Source organism: Petaurus breviceps, unplaced genomic scaffold (assembly GCF_028583685.1).
Source record: "Petaurus breviceps papuanus isolate PSGF00001 unplaced genomic scaffold, PetGlider_PUasm1.0 38, whole genome shotgun sequence".
Classification (NCBI taxonomy): Eukaryota; Metazoa; Chordata; class Mammalia; order Diprotodontia; family Petauridae; genus Petaurus; species Petaurus breviceps.
The window spans coordinates 11113298-11130728 of record NW_027186304.1 but is presented as its reverse complement, the minus strand read 5'-3'; the positions used below and the strand labels follow the sequence as shown (position 1 = coordinate 11130728).

General features: G+C 38.9%; 1 protein-coding gene across 2 annotated transcripts; it reads right to left on the bottom strand.

The window, feature by feature from the left end:
* Positions 1 to 7955: 7955 nt before the first annotated feature.
* Positions 7956 to 16060, bottom strand: DSEL (dermatan sulfate epimerase like). Of its 2 annotated transcripts, XM_069099581.1 has the most exons (3): positions 15361 to 16060; positions 14952 to 15140; positions 7956 to 13951 (listed from the first exon to the last, which is right to left on the bottom strand). In XM_069099581.1, the coding sequence occupies exon 3, from the start codon at positions 13078 to 13080 to the stop codon at positions 9430 to 9432; it is 3651 nt and encodes a 1216-aa protein (XP_068955682.1). In that variant the 5' UTR covers positions 13081 to 13951; positions 14952 to 15140; positions 15361 to 16060; the 3' UTR covers positions 7956 to 9429. The 2 variants fall into 2 exon arrangements, with proteins under 2 accessions (XP_068955682.1, XP_068955681.1); XM_069099580.1 differs by having other exon boundaries at positions 14952 to 16060.
* Between the last annotated feature and the right edge of the window lie 1371 nt (positions 16061 to 17431).

Genomic DNA, 17431 nt, shown 5'->3' with positions numbered 1-17431 from the left:
ATGGTATCAATTATTTTAGCAAAAACAAATGAACATAAGTGCAAATGTCCTGTACTGAAAGTTGATGGGAGGGAAAAAATAGACTATAAAGCTGGGAACCAGAAACATTTTATATATATTTATACAAACACAGATACATATTGTATATTTGTATATACAAATATATACGTATGCATAGGTATATTTGTACATATAAATATAGTATGCATAAGCACATATGTATGCACGGACATGCCCTTTTGGTCTGTCTATATCCCCTTGTAGAGCTGGAGATCCCTGAGAGCTCAAAGCTAATCGGTTCTAGACTTCTATGCCCCTGGGCAATAATCCTTAAATTCTAGTTCCCTAGAAAAAGCATATCTCCTTTCTTTTTTTTTCATTCCCTCCTCAAGCCAAATTCAATGGGAATAAGGTTGACCCATTCCCTTTTGCCTTCCTATTCTTCCCCTCCATTGTAACCATTTTCCCTTGCCTATTCTGTATGAAATAGTTTACCCCAATCTATCTCTTCCCATCTCCTATCATTATAGTGCTCTCTCACCTCTTAATTTCACCTTTTAAGTATCACCCCTTCCTGTTAAATTGGTCCTGTGCCCTCTATCCTTGTATACCTGTAAACATATATACACACATTCACATATGTATTCATATGCTCATATACCCTTGTGTGTATATATATATAATATATATATAATATATATATATATATATATATTCCCTTCAACTGCTGAGAAAATAAGAAAAGTTTCATAAGTTACAATTATTGTTTTTCCATGTAGGAATGTTAATAGTTCAACTTTGATAAGTTCCTTATGATTTCTTTTCCCTGTTTACCTTCTCATGCTTCTCTTGCTTCTTGTATCTGAATGTCAAATTCTCTATTCAACTGGTTTTTTCAGCAAGAATGCTTGAAAGACCTCTATTCCACTGAATGACCATATTTCCCCCTGAAACATGATACTATTTTTTTTTGCTGGGTAGGTGACTCTTGGTTTTAATCCCAGCTCCTTTGACCTCCGGAATATCATATTCCAAGCCCTTCAATCCCTCAGTGTAGAAGCTGCCAGATCCTGGGTTATCCTGACTGTGTTTCCACAATATTCAAATTGTTTCTTCCTAGCTGCTTGTAATATTGTCTCCTTAATCTGGGAATTTTGGAACCTGGCTATAATATTCCTAGGAGTTTTCTTTTGGGGTCTTTTTCAGGAGGTGATCGGTGCATTTTTTTCAACCTCTATTGTGCCCTCTGGTACTAAAACATCAGGGCAGTTTTCTTTGAGAACTTCCTGGAGGATGATTTCTAGGTTCTTACTTTGGTCATGGCTTTCAGGTAGTCCAATAATTTTTAAATTATCTCTCCTGGAACTATTTTCCAGGTCAGTGGTTTGTCCCATGAGATATTTCACAATGCCTTCTATTCTTTCATTTGTTTGGATCTGTTTAACAGCATCTTGATTTCTCATAAAGTCATAAGCTTCCATTTGCTCCAATCTAATTCTGAAGGAATTATTCTCCTTAGTGAGGTTTTGAGATTCTTTTTCCATCTGGCAAATTCAGATTTTTAAGGCATTCTTCTCTTCATTGCCTTTTTGAGCCTCTTTTGCCTTTTGAGTCAGTCTGTTTTTTAAGGTATTATTTTCTGCAGTCCGGCTATTGACTCTCATTTCACAATTTTCTTGCGTTGTTCTCATTTCTCTTCCCAATTTTTCCTCCACTTCTCTTATCTGTTTCTTAAGGTCCTCTATGGCCTGTAACCAGCTTGTATTTTCCTTTGAAGCTTTTGGTACAGGAGTGCTGACTTCACTGTCTTCCTCCTGTTCCATGCTTTGCTCCTTTTTGTCCCCAAAATAGGAGTGTAATGTTGGAATCTTCTGTCTGCTTTATTTCCTTTGCCTGGTCATGTAGCCCCTCAGTCACTTGACCCCTGGGCTTTTTGCCACTGTAGAAATCTGTCACCAGACAGGAGAGCTTTTGTCCCAATTGCTGGGGTTTTCTCAGCTGCCAGAGCTATTACATGGGTGCCCTCTCTGAGGTCTTTACAGGCTCTGGCAAGCTGGGCACAAACCTCAGTACCTCCACCCTAGACTGAAATCCAGATCCAAGAAGGTTAAAGCAAATTACCCCTCAGAATGGTGCCTACAGTCTGCAGGCCAGGAGCTGAAGCTGCCACCTGGCACCGGCTGGCTGTGCCGGCATCTCAGCGGCTTCTCGCCCTGCAGGCAAAAGCCATGCACTCTCACTTACTGGGTCCCAAAGTCCAGACTGCACTAACCTCTCACTTTGTCCTTTGCATCTATATGTTGATAAATCTGGAAAGGGCTACATTTGTTGCTGACCAGGGGTCCCTCTGGCCGGAGGCTAGTCAGGCCTGCCCTGGGCCTAAAGACTGGGCGTGGGGATGGGCTGGGCTCCCAGAGTCCTGCGCTGGCCGATTCCTGCCAGCCTGCTGGGCTGTCCTCAGGGGGAGATTAGCTTCTCTGTGTCATTTTGTGGGTTCTGTAGCTCCAAGGTTTGTTTAGAGTCCCCTTTTTACATGGATTAGGGAAGGTGGAAGCTGGGGAAGTCGTGCTTCTACTCCGCCATCTTGACTCCACCCCTCCCCCCCCCCACATATCTCCTTTCCATATCCTTTTGGGATGGGTAGTTTCTTCTGTGAATTTTTTTAGAGTTTTTAGTTTTGTTAGAGGGTTATTAATATGTTGTAGTGGTAATTGAGTCAAAAGACCAGGTTCTGAGTGAATTTTTTTTTTCATCATTTAACTGAGCGATTTGGGGTAACTAACTTAAATCTCCCAGACCCTCAGTTTCAATATCTTCAATACTCTGATAATGCATTTTACACTACTTATAAGATTGTTGTGAAAAAGCAAGTTACAAAGTACAAAACCTAATTTGAAAAATAGAAAATTAAAAGATGCTGTGTGCACAAAACAACACAAAATATGAAAGTCAAAAGGGACCTCTGATCCAACACTTACCCTAAAGTCATCCTTGATAGAATAATATATCCAAGTTTGGTAATACAGTTCCTGCTTAAAAGACTGTGTAGATAGCAAACCCACCATTTCTCAATGCCATTGCTCATTTCACTTTTAGATCTAATCGTTCAGACACTTTTTCTCCCCTGATATCAAAACTAAAATTACATCTCTTTACAGTTGGTATCTATTATTCCTTTTTCTGTGATCCAGGGACAAACAAAAAAAACAAAAAAGTCTAATCTCTGCTTCCCAGGACAGCCTATTAAATGTTTGAAACCAACTATCTTATTATCTTGAGTCTTCTTTTCTGTGTGTTAAATATCCTTAGACTTTTCAAATGATTCTCTATTATCATATAGCAATTTTTATTAAGAAGTATGTGTCACTTTAGAGAAGACTTTGGAATCAGTGTTCTTGTATTCCTGTCTCTCTCTGGGTGAATTTGGTCAAGTAATGAACCTCTCTAGATCTCTGTTTTCTCATTTGTAAAAATGAGGGGGTTGGACTACACCTTTATAGATTTCTTCTAGCTTAAAATGTATGATTTCAAGGAACAGAATTCTAGTTTTAGTAGAGGATATGGAGAAGTCTCGGGGAAAACTGCACGTCCCGCTTTTTCCATCTAAGGTCGTTGTGTGATTTTTCATCTTGTGGAAAAGTTATGGAAAGGGTCATCTGGTGTAGAAGGAAAGAAAAACACTAATGTCAGCTTGAGTCTGAGCTGTTAAAAGGGCTAGAAAAATTACTCAATATTGGGAGACATACATTGTTGTTTAAGATCTGAAGTGTCTAATGTGCAAGTTTCTTTTTTTATCTAATATGCTTAATCTCAAGTCTGTTAGCCAAATAACTTATACTTAATAACCCTAAGAATCATTTATTTTTCAATATGGATGCATTTTTCATTTAGTGGTATGGGAAAAGATTTGGAGTCAGAGGCTCTGGGTTCAAATCCTGCCTCTGATAGTTAGAAATTATGTGACCTGGGGAAGTCATTTAAACCTCCCTGAGATTCAGTGTCATCATTTGCAGAATGAAGAGACCATTCTCAATGATCTATAAGGGTCCTTTCAGTTCTACATCAATGACCTTATGATTGGCTATGAGGAAGAAGTGAGTGACAGGTTTCAGAGATGACAGCCAAAAAGCAAATAATATTCAAAACATACCTGGTCATTGTAAACAGAACTGATGGCAGCTAGTTTAGTCAGTGGATAGTGAACTGGGCTTAGAATAGGGAAGAAGGAATTCAAATTTAGCTTTAGAAACCTACCAGTGTGACCCTAGCCAAGTTATTTAACTTCTGTTTGTCTCAATTTCCTGAACTGTAAAATGGGGATAATAGCACCTGCCTCACAGAGTTTGGTGAGGATCAAAAGAAGTAATTTTTGCAAGGCACTTAATACAGTGCCTGGAAGATAGCTTATTTTCTTCTGGTTTGGAGAAAATATTTTTGCTACGGTAAATATAAAGACATCAGTATCTTTAGCACAGGATTAGTATCTACAATTAATCTAAGAGTATATGGAAACAAGAATCAAAATCAGCTGTTTTCAGGCGGCAGAGAAGCCTATGCTTATTGAATCATTGAATGTTATATCTGGAAAAGAACTTGGAGACTATTTAGTGAAAAACTCACCTTTCACAGGTAAACAATTAGGCACAGAAAGATCGAGTTACTTGGCCAATATCGAGCAACTAGTTAGAGTTCAGGTCTCTAGAAGACCAAAGAAGGACTTTATCCACATATTTCATTTTATTTGACACTGATTTTTACCCCATTCATAAGAAAATTAAAAGGGCTTCATCTTATGCTTGACTTACAGGTCATGTGTGTGTGTGTGTGTGTGTGTGTGTGTATCCACAGTCACTTGCATGAGCCAGAGATATCTGGGTCTACCATTTTAAATAATTAGATTCCTTACTAAGTGTCAATTATAAATTGTCTTGATCTCTTGATAGGTTACCTTTCCATATCCAGGCAGCTGAATTCTTCTGGGTAGAATGAGATAGTTAAAACTCTACCTATAATGTTTTGCTCGGATGAAAGTTTTAATCCAAGATCTAACAGAAAGAAGAAATTAATTCTATTTAATGGAATATAAAATGTTCATCTATAAATTTAAAAACCATATCATTCCTTCACAATGCTAAATAAAATCAAAGCAAATAAAGACATTAGAAAAAAAAGCTGTATAAAATTGTCTATGGTATTCCTGAGAGAAAACAAAAAGTATGAGGGAGCATTAACCTCCTCCTAACAATGTGGTTATTTCTTATTTGAGTTGTTTGGTAACCAGACAGGAAATGGAAAGCATCCTGGACATAGAATAAATGCTGGGCCTGATATATGTGAGGTATGTGGCCAGAGGTAAGTTACTTAAACTTTCAGGGTCTCATTTTTTCCATCTATAAAATTGGAATTATCTTATATTATGCAAGAAGAATCCCATTATTAGCTTTCTCAAAAGGCACTACAAGGAAAAAAACAAACCTACAAACTTTAAAGTGTCATATAAATATAGGTGAATTATTTTCATCATGGAAGACTTGGCTTTTATGAGAAACAATATCTAGTCTAAGATTTTTAGGACCTATGCACCTTACCACCACACATCTATTTTTTTTTTTGTAGTTCTTGGATCTTTTTTTTTTTCTTTCTAGATTGTTTTTAAAGTCTCTCTTGAATCCTATGTATTAAACTTTCTTTCCTTTCCTCTATATATTAAACTCTTTCCTTCTGCATATATTCTTTTTTTTTTCTCTTTTTCAATGGTCCTCTTTCTCAGTTGTAGTTGTGGAAATTCAGAGCTTGACTTAATTTATGTAATAAAATTACTTTAAGCAGCTGAAACTAACCTTGTTACAAAAAAATCAGATAATTAGAATCAAGACATATGAGCTCTAGTCCCCCCCCAAAAAAAAGGAAATCATATGGCTTTGAAACTTTAATGGCTATGAAACAAATATTCAAGAATTGCTATGTTTAAACTCTCATAGTCTTCTACTTATTCCAATGTCACACAATAAGAAAGAGCTGACTCCAAACTCTGAAAGGCTAAATCTAGCCCAAATTCTAGCTCTAATGCCTACTACCTTTTGGCCTAAGACAAATTACTGAACCTGTTTCTTCATCTCTAAAACTGTGATACCAATATTGGTTTTGTCTATCACCAAAGGTGATAGCGGGGATGAAAGGAAAATAGATATAAAATGCTCTATTAATCTTAAAGTGCTTACAAACAAGGCATTTTATGGTTATTGTGAACCAGTTGGAGAACTTTGAGTATATGCTTGGTGATACATATGAGATTAATTTCTATCAATGAGATACTTCCTCAACTCATCAACAGCTACCCTTCAGCTAGTTACAATAATATAAAATATTATGCATATTATATGTAATATGATACTAATATAATAGCCATCATTTTAATTATTATTGCTACTGTTATTATTATTGGCTCTGGCAACTCATGGAGTCTATATAACAAGACAGAGGAGTTAATGTTCACAGTTGGAGAGTTTTCATACTAATGGAACTATCTACCCCAAAGGTATTGATGCAGATAGTGCTAGTACCAATTGTAATAAAATTTCACATTCAGATCCCTTGCACTTAAACTGACAAGTAAAGAAGATCAAGTGAAGAGTCAAGTTAACCATTAAATGCCCTTAAAGTGATAAATGTGGCAAATTGATGCCAGTCTCACCTTCCCAGCTTGGATTACTTTTTGGGGGGTAGCCTCCTTACCCTGAAGGAACTTATTAGAAAAATATTATGAGGAAAGGAGGAACAGACTCATTAAATGGCAGAGTGGAAGAGTCCGAAATAAGTGTGTGATAAACGCAAACTTTTTTTTCCTAAAAATTTATATTCAGCTGGACATTTCTGTAAATGCTCTCCAGCAGTCCCTAATTTGGATGGGAATATGCCAGACGAAAAAGTCTTCTACATGAGGCAGTGTGGTACATTGGAAGGGGCACTGTACTACCTAGGAATCAGGGAGTCCTGGTTCTAGAAGTTCTGCAATAGTTAATGCAACTTCAATAGTTGTGTAACATTGTACACGCCAGATTGCCACTCTGAAACTCTGTTTCCTTATCTGGAAAACATAAAATTAAAGTGGGATGATTCTCTTCCGGTTCTAATATTGTAAGAATGTTTATTTTGTAGTTTCCAAGTAGTAATTAATAACAATAACTAGCATTTATGTAGCACTTTAAAGTATCTAAAGTGTCTTAAGCATGTTATCTCAGTTGAATATAGAAATAAATAGGACACTTTCAAATTCATGCTTAGGGAGTGTGATATATGCTGAAGAATTTAGTAGCAATAAGAGAAGGGTAAAATTCTTATTTTGGAATTATCACATATCTTATTTTTCTCTGGTGAAATAGGAAATATTGAGTGTATTTTTTCTTAAAATAAGACTCCTAAACCTGTTTACACACACATATATGTATAAACACAGAGAGATACATACTTACTGGCATCACTACTTTACTTTTTTTCTCTTCCTACAGTTACATAAGCTCCCACTCTTTTTTAAAACTCGTTGCTCATTTATATGACAGTGCTAAGAGTAATAATTTCCTCTTTCCTCTGTACCCTTTACTTGTCATTCTTAACTTCAAGAGAAATTGATGCCAGCTAAGAGTCTATTTTCCCCTTTCAGATTCAATATCACCAATCCTAGCCAATGAAAGCAAATTTCAAATTCTTTCAAATAGCAGAAATATTTCTGGCAGCTACTTAACTATTTTACATATGCCTAACCATAATATTGAGTTAGATAAAATCTTACTTTGGCATAAATTGTTTCAAGCCCAGTCCAATGACTGCTCAACCTATTGAAAAAAAACATGTAATTTTTACTTAGTTTGTCATTTTGTTGGGCAAGTTTTCAGAAAGAAAGTGGAGAAACACCTCCTGTTCACCCTTTCTATAATCAAAGAAAAACAACACTCAAGTTAAGTTGAGCTGGAATGCAACATATCAACAGCTTTATCACGCTGGAGGCACATTTTGACATAATAACAAATGACTGAGAAAAAGCCACTTTTATCTAGGTCACAAGTGTTGCAAGGCTTGGGGAAAACCACAGATTTAAACATCAGGAAAGGGGCTGCAATCTCTACAGAAATTCTCATCAAGTCTTGACATTACCTAATGGTTTTCATCCAGTACACTGTAATTACTCCACCAGCATATTATAATAGCACAACATTCTGACTTCAAATCCTACAAAATTAAAATGAACCATATTTCATGACGACTACATTTGTAATAAAATGCAGATGGCAAAGGAAACAGATGTCTCTGACATCATCTCCAATTTGATTCACACATCTGCAGACATTTACAGTATGTACACATGTTCAAAAGAATGCTGAGCAAGATAAATTAGGCAGTTTTAAAATGGTGTTTCCAATAGAAACATATACTGGCAAAATGTCACTGTGTATTTAAAGGGAAAAAATAAAACAATCATTATGGATGAAAGAGATTACTCAAGTATTATGTTAACCCATAAAATTTGATTCTAAATCTAAATCTAAACTCATGCAAAAGTGAGCAATGAAAGAGACAAAGATAGTATTTCAAATATAGTACTAGTCATCTGGAACCATGGTAGCAGAGAAAGCAGGGACGGAACGATGTAACAAAGAATGTGATTTTCAGGAGGCAAAAGAAAATAATAACAAGGGCATTTTGACTCAATAGCAATACTAAAACTTAAAAATCAGAAGGTCATAGCCATCATATCTATTGTTCAGAAGCTAACGATTCCTTACAACTTCTTATATAAAGTTTAAGGGGACAGCTCTTGTGCCTACTTTCCCATGTTTCCAAAACACATTAGTTTATAACTCTATACCACTTGCCAATAGCAACCCATCATAGCTGATAGAAGCTTTCACTACCTCTCTACTCATCAAATCTTGGAGGGAGTAAGAGTAGAATAAGCTCTATTGGGTATGATAAACACATTAGAGGGCCTTTTGAAAGAAGGTGAGGACATTTTTTTTTTTTCTAGCCCATCTTGAAAGTAAAGTTTGGGTAAAGCAGCAACACCATGGATTCTTAGAGTTTCTGAGGTCCAGGGAGAGAGAAACTGTATTATAATTGAAGAAATCCTTTTGAATTCTCCCATTTTCCTCTTCCCTTACATTCACCCACCCCCCAACCCAATCATCCCTTCAAAACAAAACAAATTAAAAAAACTTTAGCTGGTCAAGTTTCTGACAGAAAGGCAGCAAAAGTTGTTTTTAAAGTAAAAATAAATCCTGTGAGGCCAAATATGGTGTCTGTTTTTAAAATAATCTCTCTGTGCAAGTAACAGACTATACACACACATTTTACAAGAATAAACAAACTCTTCTAATTCTTATCCACAAATTGGGTTGGAAAGCATTAGTGCAAATGACTGCCGACCTGCAGCATTCAGTCCGTAAACTTTGGATATCCTAGAACATCCATTATTGTCCAGCAGATGTCCTCAATCAGTTTAATTTCTCCAGTAGGCATGTTTTGTTTCCAAATATTAATATTAGTTGGTGATATTTCCCCTTCATAAGGAAGATAAAATAGATTTGTGGAAGTAGCAAACAATATTTGGTTTAAACTAGCAGGAGATAAAGGAATACCAAGGAAGGCAAAAATCCTTTCAGTTGTCTTCTGTGGGAAATTAACAACATCTTCAAACCTGACCAGCTGATAGTTGCTTGGCAGCAAATCCTTATTGATTCTCAGTGCTGCTGCTGTATTTGCTAGCCACAAATGAGCCAGTAAGGACACTGGACTTGATTTGGGATCTGATAGTTCTTTCCTCAATGACTCATATTCAAAAGCATAGCCTGAATTCAAGTTGCATTTGTCTTTATGTCTTTGTACCTTAAACAGCATAGCTAAGTGCTCAGGTACATTCTTTAAGGAATAAAGGCTTGGTTTGCTATTGTACAGCATTGAGTGGATCCATGCCCGAGGGTCCCTTACAATATACAATGCCCTCATGGAAGGGCCTATAACTTCTTGAAAGAAATGAAGCTTTAATGTCCAGCTTCCACTGCTTAAACTGAGTACAGGACGTGCACTTGGGTAAAAGACAAGGTGTCTCCTTAGGTCTCTAATATATTCAGCATCTCTGTCTAAAGTGCCTTTGATTCTACTTCTTTGTTCCAGCAAAGACTCTCTCCTTTTTAATTTTCTTTTTTTGTCTTTGTTGACTGTTGAGTATTGAGTGAGTTTACTTCTACTGGGTTCATTAAGATGAATGTTTTGTAAATGAAGTTTTGTGTCCTGGACTAAAGATTGAAGCCAGCCTCTGAGCAAACGGAAATGACCACCCTGGATATCTGTTAACCTCCATTCACAGGCATCTACAAATGAGTCTATTTCAAATTCAGTTTCAGGGATATCAAGGTAGGTTGTAGGTACTCTAATGTATAGAAAGTCAGTGCTGTTGAAAAAGAGCTGCTTTAGGATTTCAGCTCCTGAACTAGGGAGTGAGGTAATGACAATATCTGGCAGAGCAATGGGGCGTCCTTCAGAGTGCTGGACTCTTTTGCTTGTCTTGGCCTCTCTGCTCATGTCATTGCTCCATTTGGCACAGATAGGCTGTGTACAAGTACTCCATACATCCAGTAATTCAATGAACCACAATGTTATAACCATGATTAAGATCCAACGCATTAGTTTACTAAACGAAAGGTAAAATCTCCACTGAAAAGCTAAAATCATCAAACTCACACCCAAAATCAACCCCACTATCATATTGATTTTAAAGCCAAAGGGGAAAGCAACACTATTATTCCTTATTGGTACTTCTCTAGTCTCAGTGCCTAAACCAAAATGAGTAATTTGGTCTCGATCTGCTACGTTAGCAAAGCCACCAAATCCCAGATAATTGAACCGGATCTTGAGATTTCGGTAATCTGTTACGATGGAAACAACATGGTCACTGTTGTTGACATTTAGTGAAATCTGAAGTCCAGATTTAGAATTATCAATAAATCTACAGTTGGAAACATTGACATAGGGTCCATGAAACACATAAGCAATTCGGCTTACGGTGCTTTCCATCTGAAATGTAACATTCACATACTGAGTCCACCGTTTCTTGAACTCAGCAGCTTGTTCAGCTTCCTGTATTGTTGCTATGGGGCTATTGCCATGATCATCGAACCAAAACATTTTATAATGGGCATCCCAGACATCCATCATGGCTCCATTGTACTGGTTCATAAACTTGTATGGGACATATTTAAAATCAATATCCAGATTATGAAAAAAGGCACTGACGGAATTAATCGGAGATTCCTCTTCCTTCTCGATGTGATCGACAACGAGAAGGGTTTGGGAATTTAAGAGAAGCAAAGCACGATACACACTCTTCAGTTTCATTGCAGAAGAGTAAGCAGTCACAGCTTCCCCACTCACAAACATCATTTCCCCTTGCTGGGAGGCTGTTATAATTTCTCCGGAAGCATCACCAACTTCTTCACCTGCCCACCTGAGCCACTGGGCACATTCCCCAAGCTGGCCCTCCCAAGGCTGATTGCACTGGCTTGAAGGTGATGGGGCAAACACAAGAACATTATTGAGGTGACTTAATTTAGGCCCATACAGGGCCTCAGAAACAAACACCTGCCCATTTGGAGCAAAAGTAAAAGAGTTTTGATCAGGGTGTTCATGACCTGGGTTGAAGCTTCGCCAGCCATCAATCCAGGAATATGGCTGAAAGTGAACTATGTCATAGACTGCTCGGCCACCCAGTTTTCCAGATTTAAAAGAAACAAAAGTGTTGGTTTGTGTGTTTGGCAGGCCTGCCCCATAGGTAACTACCCCCCAGTTAGGGAATACATGTAATTTAGCAGTACCATAGTCAGCAGGAGGTTGTGGAGTGAGCTCTGGATCATACCAGATATATTCAGTGTGAAGAGTACTCCATCGCTGGGCAGTGGAAGGAACCATTGGACCATCTTTAGGTCGGTGCTTTCTAATTTGCTGAGCTAGCCAATTGCCAGCTCCACTCTTTAAAACAAATTTATCCAAGAACACTAGCTGGCTCTCTGGCCCATAAAACCAGTTGTAGTTAGAATCTGCTATACCCACTGTTCTCTGAAAACCTGGTAAGAGAGTAGCAAAATAAAACCAAAAGTGCATTTTTAACCAGTTGTTCTCAAGATTATTGATATTAAAGTGACGCTGGGCCAAGAAAACATACTGTGTGACAGACTTGGCAGTATAACTTCCATAGGCTACACCTTCATCCAGAGAGCCATCCACGATATGATTGAGCAGAAACATGGTCTTTTCCATCACATCCACTGCCACCTGTTTCCATGGATTTGCTTGAGATCCTTTATCCACTCCAGTCACCAGGGCGCCAGTGAGTAGTGCCAGCATATTTGTGGCTTGATGGTTGTGGAGAAGTTGTTTTCCCCAAGCACGAACTTTAGAGTATTCATACATTTCCTCAGTGACAACCCGTATCTTGTCCAGGTACTTTTGTTTCCTGTGATTATCAATTAAGTTGTATAAGAAGTCAAAGGCAGTGGCAAAACCTGTTAAGGAGTGGCCAAGTGGCACCTCATCCCCTGGAGCATTCTCAACTAACCAGTCTTTGTAGCCAGCCATTCTATCCATGTACTCTAAGACAAATTCAAAGGCAGCTTTGTCATCTGGGCACAACAAACAATAAAATGCTAGGGGGGGGAGATTATTACCATAAATTTCATTCCACTTTGCAGCAAAATCAGCATGCCTGGGTGGAGGTAGGTAGTATGTTGGGTTGGACAGCATCACTGTAACTGCACTTCTGATAACTTTAAAAAGATGTAAATGGCTTGTGCGAGACTTTTGCCTCAGTGCCTGGATGTCTCTAGCATCAAAATATAAACTTGGATGGAAACTCCCTTTTTTCAGTTTTTGGTTGTAATTGAAATCTTGAACTTGCTGTGTCTTATATTGATCAATATCATCTGCAAAACCAGCCCATTCAGAATAATTGCTTATAGATTCTTCAAAACTGGAGTGAACAAGCATCACTAACACTAACAGAAATAAGAAATGTCTTGTAAACATTAGCGCCATGATCCATTAGGCAGTTCCTTTCCTTCAGGCATACGTGTCAAGCATATTGCTCATTACATTGACTCATCTACTGACTATAAAGATGTACATTTAAGGCCTTGATAAAAAAAAATGTAAATCTTCTACTGTAAGATTCAGCTGATGCAAAACTCATCCAAAATAAGTGAAGTCAGGAGAAGTGAGAATTATATTCTCTATCTGTGTGCCCGACACAGTTATAGTACCACTAAAACTCAAGGAACCTTAAAGCCAGTAAATCTTGCCCCCAAATATGTAAAGAGTTAATTACTTCTTCTATACCATGAGACTTAAGTTTATACCACTAGCTTAAAGGACAGACCTTTAAAAAAGAAAACAAAAGTGTTCCAAAATACAATTTTGAAGTCATAATCACACCAATGATGCTATTTTTAAATTTTTTCCCCTTTTTCACAGATTCAAGCAAAGTACTGAATTTCCTACAGTAAACTTGATGTTTGGAATTACTGTTCCTTTCTTTCCCGATTTTATAGCCTTCATGCTTTGAAATCTATCTTCTCCCACTTTTAGTGAAACAAACAGCACTGAATATTTTTCACAAGTCCTTCTTAGTTGGCATAACTTCAGGTTTTCTAGCCTCTGTTGACAGCTGTCTGAAGGTTTGTTGTCAATATATTATGACAAAAATCATGCATTTTCATGTCTTCTTTTATTAAAGTTATCTGTATCAATGCATTACAACCTGTGAAACCTAACATTTTGTTTTCTCTTCAGTCACCTGGGAATGTCTCCTCTGCCCATCATGAAGCCAACAAGCCAAATGAGAGAGAAAGAATCTCTTTCAACAAGGTAGCTATTTTTCTTTTCTCTTCCTGGTGCATGGCAATCCTTTCTGGGGGAAGAAACAAAACAAAAATGTTTTCTGAAGCTATGGATACATTGGAAATATGTTTAATTCTATGTTAAAAAAATACAATTTTCCTTTTCAATGAATTCATTCCAGGGAATAGCTTCAGAGAAATTTAAGAATAATATCAACAGTTTGCTTTAAAATGTTGTTACTGAAATCCCACTCTCATTTTTACATAGTAATGCATCCACCTATGACAATTCCCCTCCACACACATACACAATAGGTGTGCAATATAAGTCATTTCATACCAAATCACAAAATATAACATTGTCTGATCCAGATTCATATTGTAGCTGGCTTTCTCTGGTTGACAATATAATTTAAGAAGTCTCCATATGAAAATATATGAAATTATTGAGATGTAATAATTGTTGTGGTATGTTCCCTATGTCATTTTTCTTCCTTGCCCCTTCAGGGGCACAAAACTCCTACCAAAATGCTTATATGGATTAGGTTCTCAGTAGTAGATATTTGCTAAATGTATCCAATTGAGTGGTAAGTAAAATAAAAGTCCAGGTAACTAAATATTAGCTAACGGTTTACAGTAGTGCTGTTCTTTGACTCCAAACAACTCCGAATCTGCCTTTTTACTTAATAAACACTATCATACAACTATTTTTTTTTCTCAAAAGGAAAAAAACAATGCTGCAGTCAGTCAGAGATGGGGGAACATTTCAGTCCCCTCACCTGTAGGCTTACTATGTATACTTCTGGACGACCACGAGAGGGTACTATAAACCAGTGTGAAAGAAATATCTCCCTATGCCTTTCTTGGGGGCTTGAAAACTTAACCAAGTTTCAGTCACCAACAAGTCTCTACACTGCAAAAGTCATTTACAGGAGGAGTTTCTGAACCATCCTGCCTCTTACATTTAAAATTCTGGGGGGGGGGGGGGGGGGGAGGGAATAAGCCTCTGTTATCTTTTCCAGGGATGGGAGTGGAAGTAGGGAGAGTGATCCTTCTTCAAAATCAACTTACCTTAGGCAGGTCAGAATGGGAGTGTCCCAGGAAGCACAGAGTTCCTCGGGATTGGGGGAAGGGAAGTCACAGCAAACTCATTCCAGAAGTACTGAAGGGCACAATCAATTTCCTTTCTTGGACATCGCAAACCTGCCAGATTGTCTCCAGGGCGCCAAAGTGACCGGTGCAGCCTTCGTGGCCATAAACCTGAACAGGATTCAGAAGACTGGGACTGGGACGCTCCCTTCTCTAGCCTTTTTTCCAATCGTCTGGGTTTCGTTTCTGTCCCATACGTCATGCTATCCCTTCCCCCTTAGCCCATACGGATCCAGTCACCCCACTCTGCTAACACTGTTTCCACAGATAGGGTGGGAATACAGAAAGAAAGCCACAACAGCTAAAGGGACTCCCCCTACAAGACTGCCACTTCACTTGGGAGAAATCTCATGAATCCCTTGGGTTCTGCTCCGGCATTTGGAGGAGGCAGTTCCTGGGAGATGCCCTCTGGCTGCCGCCGCCTCCGTCGCTTGGCAGCGTCTTCTGACTCTTGCCTCTGGATCCCGGTTTCCAGCCCAGGGAGTCGCGTTCCCCCGAAGGCGATCACTATCCTCCTAGCCGCTTGCCGCCGCCGCCGCCGCCGCCTTCTCTACATCTCCGATGGTGACTCACCCGGCCGAGCTCAGAGTGGAAAAGGCGAGAGAAACGCTGGGAGTACAGGCTAGAGGGACAGGAGCAGGGGCGAGGGAGAGGAAGAGAAAGCAGCAGCACCGCCGAGGCGGACCCAGGGGCGGGGCCGGCTAGGCAGCTCCCCGGGATCCTAAAGCTCTGAGGCTTGTCTCGGGTCCAGCTGTTGCCCAGCTGCTGCTCTTCTTACAGGACGTTTCCACGCGGGGAATCGCAGACTGCCACCGCAGCAGCAGCTCTTCTGGGAGGAGTGCAGAAGGAGGAGGGAAGTTTGGCTGGGAGAGAATGTTTGGGGAGTGTCATTCTCCTGCGAGGCAGTGGGGGGGAGCCGACGAGGGGTCACAGCTACCGAAAACCTCCTGCCTCCCTAAGTTCGTCCTGACCGAATGTTGTCCTTATAGTATGAAGAAAGAGCGTCATTTACACAGGAGAAGGCCGGGGGCGGGGGCGGGGAGGAGGTAGAAGGGAGGAACGTATAGCGGTATGGGGGGGCGCGGGGGGCGGGGCGGGCCTTATAAAATAGGAAACGGGGGAAAAAAACCGGAAAAACCCGATACTAGAGGGAAAGACGAGAGCTTCGTACGTTTGGGAAGGTGAGGGATTGTAGGGTGACTAAAAGGAGGCAGAAATTCTTTAGCAAGGTTAGACATGGGGACTTGTTTTACAGAAAATAGTGCCTGAGCTGCTCTAGTTGGTGGTAAGAGGTTGTTACCCCGCCGTCCCCCTTCAGCCCTCCCCCCCCCCCCCCCAGCTGAGTGCCTAGAACAGGAAAATAAGAATGTTCAGGAGATTTTTTCTTCTTTCTTTTCTTTTAATTTCTTTTCCTCAAGAATCACAGATCTAAAGGCCGGGGCGGGGGTTGGGGGGGGGAGGTGATTTCGCCAGATAAGCTGATGAAAAATATTTTGCGAGCTGGAATAAACTACGAAAATATGGGATGAATACAGCTCCACAATAACCTCCCCCCTCAAAAAAATACCCTTTGGGGGAAAAAAACAAACTATGTCAAATTTGGAAGAAAAATAATTAGCTTCAGGTGTTAAGGCATATACATCAAAAAGAAAAGACAATGGGGCCATGCAAACAGTATGACACTGTTTTTATTAAAGATGTACAGAACAAGTAAAGAAAGCTCTGAGGAACCTGGTGCATTCCTCATCCCTTAAATTTCTTGGAATATTATATCACTTACAACATGAGCTTTTAAGGATGAACTGCCTATTAAGTAGATTAAAGGTTACTCTCTTAAGGAGTAATTTATTCAATAGTGAATTTATTGAGCAATGATAGAACAGTGACACTAAAGCATATTATATGGCTTCACTAAGACACGTCTGGCAAGGAATGAGTATTTTGTGGTTGCACCTTATCTAAAGGTAAATGTCTTTTATATCATTCAAGCTGAAATAACGTACAGATATTCATTAATATAGGATTTGCCTGTAATAGCCTCATAACTGCTCTCCTTATAATCCATCCTCTATGTGTGAGCCAAGATGATCATCTTAAAATGTCATACAATCATTGAGCAAACATTTGTTAAGACAGTTTATGTGCAATGTGCTACTTTGATTATATTAAGTCTCCAATAGATCCCCAGTGTTTATAGAATAAAGTTCAGGCAACATATTCTGCTATTCCAGTCCCTCTACAATGCATGTCCTTCTATCCTTATCTCTTCCACATGTCCTGATTAATTTCCCAGTCAGATTTAATCTGATCTACTCTTTGTCTCCCTGAGCACATTTTAAGCTTCTCTGTTTCTTTGCCTGCATGTGCATTTTCCTCCACCGGCATTATAGGATTCAAGACTG

Coding starts and splice junctions, on each gene's coding strand:
- DSEL (XM_069099580.1), bottom strand. CDS start 13,080: ATGGCGCTAATGTTTACAAGACATTTCTTATTTCTGTTAGTGTTAGTG.